Raw genomic sequence first — 9765 nt, 5'->3', positions numbered from 1 at the left:
CTACCAGCAATTGAAGAGTTGTTACTAGAATTTTGTGTAAGACATTTATACAACAACTTCAAGAAGAGGTCCCTAGAAAAAAAATCTGAATCGTTGTTGATGTGGAGGGCTTCAAGGGCCACATATCTCCAAGCTTGGGAAAGAGAAATGAGAGAGATAAGGAAAGTAAATGAGGACGCATTCAAGTATTTGTTGCAAATACCACCAAGGTACTGGACCAAACCAAGATTTACACCTGGGTCCAACTGTGACACTTTGTTAAATAATAATTGTTGTTTCGGTTTAATAATGATTGTAGAGGTATTGGAGAATTATTTTATGAGGTGAAACATGTTAGCTTAAGTGGAAACAAGTTTGTTGTCAACCTACATACAAAGGAATGTAGCTGTAGAAAGTGGATGCTTACAGGACTGCCATGTTTTCATGCAATGACTGCCATGCTAAATAAAAATCAGAAGCTTAATTGATGAATATGTTCCAAATTACTACAAAAAGGATACTTATGAAGCATGCTACAGGTCATTAATATATCCTGTTGATGGTCTATCATTTTGGACAATTATCCATTACACTGATTTGCAACTACCACCAATCAAGAGACAACGTGGAAGAGACCAGATTGAATCCTAAAATAAACGTAAAGGACTAAGTTAGCAATTAAGCTATAAATATATAATATCTACCGTACTTTATACATAATTTTTATCACAGAGAAATCCCCTTTAATTACTAGATTACTCAATTATTATCATTTAAACCATTAAGCTCATTAAATGAATAAACATTAACTCAACTATACACTTAACTAACTATTAATGACTTTTTTTCTCTAGCAAATACCCTAAGAATTTGCCAATTATATCAAATCATGTAACTTCAAAACTCTAAATCTATGTGGTGATAATGGTTACAAAAAGAAATTTACAGTGATCACAAGAGATGGTGAAATCAAAAATTACCAAAATTGGGGGGTTATGGTGGCAGTTTTGTGCACAAAATAACTTAAACGAAGGAAATATAATCCGCTTCAAATTTCTAATAATCAATCCAAATGGTGTCGTTCATCTCTATAAAATCAACTGATTAAAGTGCTTTCAAGTTTCTAATGTAATTATAATCATTGCACTGCAAGTCGATGATTGATAATGTATGATTAATGTTTGTCATTCTGTTTTCATTTACTAAATTTGTTCTAATTTTTAGTCTTCATTTCTAATAAAAAATAAACTTCAAGCTCCCTAATGATCCATTGTTTAAATTTTCTCTATTTTTTATCATATATCATGCAAACGCACAACTAATGTGAATTTTGCACAGGTTTTTTACTAGTATTTTAAAAATGTTAAAACCTTTTTACTTATAGTGAGGTTTGATCTCCCCAGTCTCATTTTGTTGTTGCAGCTAGTGTGACCTTTCATACGGAATATATATTTTCTATGGACAAATATTAATAAAAGTGAGATGACTTAATTTTTATTTCAAAAAATAAAAGAAAAATATGTTTATACATATTTTAATTTGAAGACAGTAACTCAGTAGTATACAAAACAAAAAATTGAGATAGCAAGGTGAGACCAAAGACAACATAACCATCCCTCCTCGTTCAAAACAAAGATAACCCTATCCAAGTGAGAGACAGAGAAACAAAATTGAAGATTCAAATGTAATGAAGACCAATAATGTTAAAGCATCCCTTATCCTAATTGATGAATCAAAAACTTTTATTTATTATCAACAACAAAAAAACTATCTCAAAATTTTGAACAACATTGATGCTTGTTTGTGCTAATTCATCATCATCCCAACCATGGTCATCAACAATCCCCACACTAATTTTGCTCCCAAAATGTTCAACCAAACAACACTTGAATCAAATCCACGCACGTTTAATAACAACAGGTTTCATAAAAAGCACTTCACTCACCACTAAACTTATCCTCACTTTTGTTTCTTCACCCAATAAACCTCTCATTGAATTTGCTCGTTACATCTTCTTCAAGAACCATGCTTTTCGTGTTTCCAATGACAAATATGAAGACCCTTTTCTCTGGAATGCTGTTATCAGGTCTTATTCTCATGGTAGTGATCCAAAAGGAGCTCTTTTTTTGCTATGCTTGATGATTGAAAATGGGTTCTTTTTGGATAAGTATACTTTTTCACTTGCTTTGAAGGCTTGTTCTATGTTGGGTTTGATGAGAGAAGGAATGCAGATTCATGGGTTGTTGTGCAAGACAGATTTTGGGTGTGATGTGTTTTTGCAGAATTGTTTGATTGGTTTGTTTATGAGATGTGGGTGTGTTGATTTTGCAAAGCAAGTGTTTGATAGAATTTCTGAAAGGGATTCTGTTTCTTATAACTCTATGATTGATGGGTATGTGAAATGTGGGTTGATTGGAAGAGCATGTGAGTTGTTTCATGGTATGGAAATCAAAGAGAAGAATTTGATTACTTGGAATTCAATGATTGGAGGGTATCTTAGATATGGTGAAGATGATGATGATGGGTTGAGGTTTGCTTGGAGTTTGTTTGTTAAAATGCCTGAGAGGGACTTGGTTTCTTGGAACACGATGATCGATGGTTGTGTGAAGCGTGGGAACATGGAGGATGCTCAGGCGTTTTTTGATAAGATGCCGAAAAGGGATTTGGTCAGTTGGGTTACTATGATCGATGGTTACGCTAAATTGGGCGACATCGTTGCTGCGACGAGTTTGTTCGATGGAATGCCAAGGCGAGACGTCGTATGTTGTAATTCTATGATGGCTGGCTATGTTCAGAATGGGTATTGCATTGAGGCTTTGAAGCTGTTTCATGATATGAGAAGGGCGACAGATATGTTACCGGATAATACGACGTTGTTGATTGTTCTTACAGCAGTCGCACAATTAGGACGCGTGGAGGACGGAGTTGCAATACATCAGTATTTAATTGACAATGGTTACTCTCTGAGCGATAATCTTGGCGTTGCTGTGATTGATATGTATTCCAAATGTGGTAGCATTGAGAACGCTATATCAGTGTTTGAGAATATCGATAAAAAATGTGTTGATCATTGGAATGCTCTAATTGGAGGCTTGGCAGTTCATGGAATGAGTGAAATGGCTTTGGATTTTCTTATGGAAATGTTTAGACGTTGTATTCTACCTGATGATATCACATTCATTGCAGTATTGAGTGCTTGTAGACATGCCGGCATGTTAAAAGAAGGACTGATATGTTTTGAGCTTATGCAAAAAGTATACAAGCTGAAACCTAAATTGCAACACTATGGATGCATGGTGGACATGCTTAGTCGAGCCGGACACGTCGAAGAAGCTACCAAACTCATCGAAAATATGCCTATTGAACCAAATGATGTGATTTGGAAGACTTTGCTTAGTGCTTGCCAAATTCATGAAAACTTGTCTATAGGGAAGCCTATAGCTCATCAATTGATTCAACTGAAGTCATGCAATGCAAGCTCTTATGTGCTACTGTCTAATTTCTATGCTAGTTTGGGTATGTGGGATGATGTTAGAAGGGTTAGGTTAGAAATGAAAGAAAGACATTTAGAGAAAATTCCAGGTTGTAGTTGGATTGAATTGGGAGGAATTGTTCACAAGTTCTTTGTACAAGATAGGACACACCCTCAAGCCACTGAGATTTATTCTCTGTTAAGTAATTTGTAAATTTTTAATTTAAAACTCTCCTGTTTTGACAGTAAATCGTCAAAATAGCATCAAAAATTGTAGGGCGATTTTAGATTAGTCTCCAAAATAAAAAAATTTAAAAAATCATTGAAATTACAAAAGTCTTTCATTTTAATCAAGACATAAATGTTAGTTAAAACTCAATACTATTTAAAAAGTAATTTCTAGTTAAAACTCAATATAACAAAAATGACAATTCACAAATTCAGATTTTTTTTTTCCTCTTATTTCAAGGACCAAAATAATTAATATAATCCTACAATTTGAAGAATAAATTTGAAATCTACTCCCCATCTTAGATATGTATGGATTTCTTAATCCAGCCTAGTTTTGTAGATAAATAGTTCATGTAACAATATGTTGGTATCAAAAGTGAACTGAGGGAAAACATATGTAGTTCCTTTGTACATAAACTTTTGTTTTATTCATGTGAATAAGCCTTGCTAATTATTTGCATCAATTTACTTCATATAGGAGCTTTTTACAAAGATTCGTTCTGCTGCCGATAAAGAGTCTTTTACGGATGTGATTTTTAAGATGATAAAAAAAAAAATATGCAAAAGGAAAACTATAGAATATGCCACTGTAATTTGATTGTTACTGGAAATGTAATACGTAGCATTCATTTTACATGTACAACCAACATGTATAAATTCCGTAAATCTGTGAAGGAAACAAAACTGTACCATCCCACCACGGTTTAGAAAATGGAAATTGTCCTGATCTAATATGTTCAATTAGAGAGAAAAAAATTGAATAGTAGAGATTAAAAACACGGCTCCGATTTTTTCAACATGAGAGAATCTACTCCCAAATTATTTTAATGCCCCAAAACACAGACAAATTTGTGCAAATTCGCAAAATAACATGCACAATACATGCAGAACCAAATGCTCAAAATAATTGCTTGAGATTAGATTAGCATATTTTACAAGTTATATTTCACCAGCCAAAAAAAGAATAGACTGCATTTGTAACCAAAATTTCACTAACCACACATTAACTATGCACTTTAAAACATTTCAAATATGGAAACAACTGAAGCAACTCATCGCGGCTTCGTTTCTGCAACGAAAAAAAAAAACAAATTATCAGACAAAATAGCCAAGTTAAAATTTGTAATTTGTAATATATAGTATAACGCTTCTTTGAAATAGGAATATACCTTGATGCCAGTGCATCCGTTGACATCAAGTGTTGTGATGTTGTTGGAACAAGACTGTGAGAGTGCCTCCAGACATTTATCGGTCACGCCAATTATTCCGAACAAGCTGCAAAAATGGTGTTCCAACTTTCAACACATCAGCAAGAAGTGATTTTTGGATAACAATTAATCTTGAAGTAAAGTCATGCTGCCAATGTAAAAAGGATATGCAAGTGTGTGCGTATGACAACGCGTTACTTCATTGTGACATAAATTAAAACTAACTTTGGTATGGTCTTTTGCAATCCTCCCTTTCCCAAGTCTGAACCAAGTTAAGAGCTTGTTTATTACTTTTTTTTTTTTAATGAAAAAACACTTCTTTCAAAAAAATAATCACGTTTGGGAGTTTTCATCCAATGTTATCAATTGTAGGTCAAGGAAAATAGCGGCGGCTTGTTCGAATTTTGATACGCTACAATGCTATACCCGCTATTTGAAATACTTTGTACTAAATCACATATCGCAAACAATAGCGGTTTGTTAAAATTCTGCTACACAATAACTGCTATCCATTTATAAAAATAAGAATCTGAAGAAGAAAAAATCTAAAAACTGTTTCAACTAGGAAGTAGTTTTTCTCGAAAGTCCTTTTTTATAAATAATTTATTTCAAAAAAGTTGATTTTCATTATATGATAAATAAACACAAAATAGCTTATGCTTTTCTAAAAATTTTATAAAAAAAATTCTCTAAATTATCAAATACCTAAGTCACTTGTATTGTAATTAAACAATAGCCATGCATGCAAAATTTAAAACATATTAGGGGCATTACGTTGCTCCTTCTTGAAACAAAAAAGTGAACATTCATGTTCTGCCATGGAAGCACATATATTTGTAATATGACAAAAGGCCAACAAAACATGATTCAAGTCAAAGAGTGCACCGTCCAGTACCATATATCAAAGTGCTATAAACATGTTAAACAATGATATACCTTAGAAATTCAAGAGAGGTGCAACTTTGTGCAATGGCGATAACCCCGTCATCAGTCACACGTACACACCTATCACGTAAAATTAGATACATTTCCATCACTTTCATAAAACGAGATAGACAGATATTCAAGTTGATCATCATTTTACCAAGTCAGATTGAGGGATACAAGGTTCTTGCATTTTGAAATACATTGAAGTCCTTGATCTGAAAGATTCTGCAAGCCAAACTTATTTCTATTATCAGTCTGCATTAGATAGTGTTGTGCAGAAAAATCTTCAAATCCCGAAATTTTTTACCTGGGCACCACAGAGATCCACAAACTCGAGACGTGTCAGAAGGGATATTTTTGTGTAAGCTTCATCTGTGAAACTGAATAAGAGTAATGCAGTGAATTAATCCAATTTCAGGAAAAGAAAACTTGGACTTAAATATGTTGAGTTTCAATGCCTACCTAGACACTGCATAAAGATTCAAACTCTCAAGGAATAGGCATTTTTGCAACAACTGCTTCAGCCCCTCGTCAGTTAACTTGACGCACCTATGCGTCAAATTATGAGACATATGTATGTTAGGAACACAGAATAATTAGAAAATTCAAAGAAAGAAATGGATTAAAAGAACACAACTTTATTGAAAGAATGAGAATAGGAGAGAAGACATTCCTCCAAGGGTTTTCTTGCTCTATTTATCAATGTTTACCAGTGTAATCAATTTCGTATCATAGAAAATAACGGTTTGTTCATATTCCACTATGTTATAGTACTATAGTGCCATATAGCCACTATTTGACAACACAATGTCCTAATTAGCGTATTGTAAACAATAGCTTATTCAAATTACGCTACGTTGTAGCGCTATAGCACCACTATAGCCGCTATTTGACAACACTAATTTTACATATCTGAATGCTATCCCCCTCTAGTTTGACACTATGTACTATATAGTGTATTGTAGAACAATAGCGCATAGCGCCACTATAACCATTATTTGACAACACTGGTTTTACATAATAGACTGTTCGGAATCTTGATATAAAATATATTTCAGGAAAAGAATTGCATCTCGCATAGAACTTGAAAGAAAGAAAAAACAAGAAACAATATATTTTGATCTACTCCTTTATACCGGGCATCATAATTCATAAGTAGCATGTCAACCAAACAATTTCAGACAGCTAATGCAAAAGGGTAAGAACCATATAATTCATCATTTAAGTAATTAAATTTCAAACTCATAATGTACTATATCTCATAGATATAAATCACTTGAGATACCTTGTCAAGTTTAGTGACTGTAGATTTGGGTAATTGTCGGCGACTAATTGTACGCCTCGGTCTGTAATATTCTGCAATTATCATATCAAAGCACCCTGTTCAGAATACACAACTACAACAACAAGTCTTATCCCACTAAGTAGGGTCAGCTACATGGATCAAACGAATTTTAAAGAAATACTATCCTATCAAAGCACTTCTTTTTTCAGCACTTTTCATTTAAATTCCTTTCTATTAGGCTTTAAACAAAAACCACTATGTGTGTTTTTGAGTGAGCATTAACAAACTTGATTTCAAACGGACTTGATTCACAAAATTGATTTCAGTTGAAAGTGTGTCGTTATTAGTGTTTGAAACCATTTTTTTCAAAATAAGTTAAAGTCTGAAGTTTTCAACTCAATGCAAAAGCTACATTTTTCAACTTCAATAAAGGGATGCATCAACTAGATATACACACACTGTATACATTTCTTTCTGTTTATATATATGAATAATAACAAACCTTTAAAAATGAAATATAATAGCAATAATAAAATTACAAATCCAAGGCATCATGTACCTTACAACCACTTATATTCAAATCAACTATGTGTTTGCAGTTCTTCACTGTGTGTAGTATCCCAGTATCAGTTACCCTGGAGTAAGACTCATATATTTCAGTAATGTAACTAAGGATTTTCTTTAGTGTCGTTATTAGTGTTTGAAACCATTTTTTTCAAAATAAGTTAAAGTCTGAAGTTTTCAACTCAATGCAAAAGCTACATTTTTCAACTTCAATAAAGGGATGCATCAACTAGATATACACACACTGTATACATTTCTTTCTGTTTATATATATGAATAATAACAAACCTTTAAAAATGAAATATAATAGCAATAATAAAATTACAAATCCAAGGCATCATGTACCTTACAACCACTTATATTCAAATCAACTATGTGTTTGCAGTTCTTCACTGTGTGTAGTATCCCAGTATCAGTTACCCTGGAGTAAGACTCATATATTTCAGTAATGTAACTAAGGATTTTCTTTTAAATCCAAAGTTATATTGTAAACTGCTAAATAAAACATTGCGCCATTAAGAAATTTTTGCAATCACCTCACGTTCCAGTAGACGGAAAAGGTTTTTAACTGAGGACAACAACTTGTTATTGCTTCAATTCCTGTATCCGATATTTTTTGGCAGCCGTTCAGATTTAAAGACGTCAAGCTTCGAAGAGAATCAAAACACTACAAAATGCTTAAAACTATCTTGTCAGAATCACATTCAATCAATATTCTACACTTCTACATCAAAAGTATTTGTGCAAACAATTTGCACATTGGTCTTGTCTTTCGTGCATAATTTCTTTTTATGAAACTGGGTGCATTAAGTGAGTAGATATATCAATTTTCTGTATCCCTAAGATATCAGTAAATGCTTGATACAATATTCTATAATGCAAAGTCAAAGAATATAATTACATAGATCATAGATGCACATAATTTAGAAAACTAAAAAAAGAACTATAGATATATGTTACCTTCTCTTTAATAAGTATGAGATGTGTGTCTTGAACATCTCTTGCAAATTCGAGGTTAATCTCTTTTACATGGCGATATCTAGGCTACAAGAAGAAGCAATCATTAATCACAATTAATTAACTTCTCTAAACTAAACAATTCGGTTTAGAGTGTAAAACAAGTAAATTTGAGCGTATTTATGTATGTACGTCGCATAAACACTTGTAAAACTGTTTGGGAAAGCTTAGTTTACCAGAGAAAGAGCAGCTACGAGGCGATTCCCCGCATTATTCAACTCACGAAAATTGAGAGACTAATAAGAAGAAAAAAAAGACGAATTAATAATAATAATAGAAAAAAGAGAAGTGGAGAGAGAGAGAGAGAGAGAGAGAATGAGTTACTTGGCAAAGGGGTTGAGAAGATAGAAGGGTGCGATAAAGGAAAGGACTAACGAGAAGGAGAGAAACAAGATCTGTGTGACTCAAACTCAGAGATGAAGAAGTGGAGGAACATACAAGTTTGAAAACCTTTGGAACTGTCTCTCTGCTCCAAACATCGTCGTCGTCTGTTGATGTTCTTTCCTCCATTGATTTTTTTCATCCCAAACTTGTTAGAGACAGGTTTTATACGATCTTTTTTTTTTTTTTTACACGACCATTTCTAATACACAAAAAGAAAATTAATAGAATTAACCTCCGTATAAATAAAAATAGTTGAAAAAACTTGATTAAATTTTAAATTAAATATATTAGTTTATTTTAATTAATTCTTTATTATATTTTAAGATAGAGGAAATATTAATTTAAGTAAAATTATTCTAGTGATTTATTAACTTAATTTTAAATTTTCTTTTTTTAAAGATGAGATGATAAATATCACTAAAAACTCACTCTGCGAAGTCTCGAATTCGAATTCGGAATATAATTGTCATATATATGTTAATTTATATTTTAATAAATAAAATTGACCGTAAAAAAGAAAACAGGAAGCTACAAATAAGAGGGAGTTGGTAATTTTATTTACAAATAAAATTGATAGCAAGATAAGAGGGAGTTGGTTGCAAAATAGTATTGAGTTGTTAATTTATTTGCAATAGGAGGAAAGATAAGAGGGAGTTGGTTACAAAATAAGATGAAGTTGTTAATTTATTCGCAATAGG

The 9765-nt window shown here is 32.5% G+C and overlaps 2 protein-coding genes across 3 annotated transcripts; one reads left to right on the top strand and one right to left on the bottom strand.

The window, feature by feature from the left end:
• The first annotated feature begins 1634 nt into the window (after nucleotides 1-1634).
• On the top strand, nucleotides 1635-3701 carry LOC101512287 (pentatricopeptide repeat-containing protein At2g45350, chloroplastic). The gene has a single exon (XM_004514103.4). It carries the CDS (start codon nucleotides 1773-1775, stop codon nucleotides 3663-3665), a length of 1893 nt encoding a protein of 630 aa, XP_004514160.1. The 5' UTR covers nucleotides 1635-1772; the 3' UTR covers nucleotides 3666-3701.
• Nucleotides 3702-4577: 876 nt separating this feature from the next.
• On the bottom strand, nucleotides 4578-9264 carry LOC101511959 (F-box protein At3g58530). 2 transcript variants are annotated; one of them, XM_073367735.1, is made up of 12 exons: nucleotides 9008-9264; nucleotides 8860-8919; nucleotides 8627-8710; nucleotides 8203-8333; nucleotides 7662-7737; nucleotides 7103-7173; nucleotides 6280-6366; nucleotides 6125-6197; nucleotides 5975-6042; nucleotides 5827-5895; nucleotides 4852-4957; nucleotides 4578-4751 (listed from the first exon to the last, which is right to left on the bottom strand). In XM_073367735.1, the coding sequence occupies exons 1-12, from the start codon at nucleotides 9191-9193 to the stop codon at nucleotides 4686-4688; spliced, it is 1077 nt and encodes a 358-aa protein (XP_073223836.1). In that variant the 5' UTR covers nucleotides 9194-9264; the 3' UTR covers nucleotides 4578-4685. The 2 variants fall into 2 exon arrangements, with proteins under 2 accessions (XP_073223836.1, XP_004514159.1); XM_004514102.4 differs by lacking the exon at nucleotides 7662-7737 and adding an exon at nucleotides 8012-8087 and having other exon boundaries at nucleotides 9008-9220.
• Nucleotides 9265-9765: the final 501 nt, after the last annotated feature.

The sequence above is a fragment of the Cicer arietinum genome, chromosome 4, assembly GCF_000331145.2.
Source record: "Cicer arietinum cultivar CDC Frontier isolate Library 1 chromosome 4, Cicar.CDCFrontier_v2.0, whole genome shotgun sequence".
NCBI classification, from domain to species: Eukaryota; Viridiplantae; Streptophyta; class Magnoliopsida; order Fabales; family Fabaceae; genus Cicer; species Cicer arietinum.
This window is presented reverse-complemented; position numbering and strand designations above follow the sequence as displayed.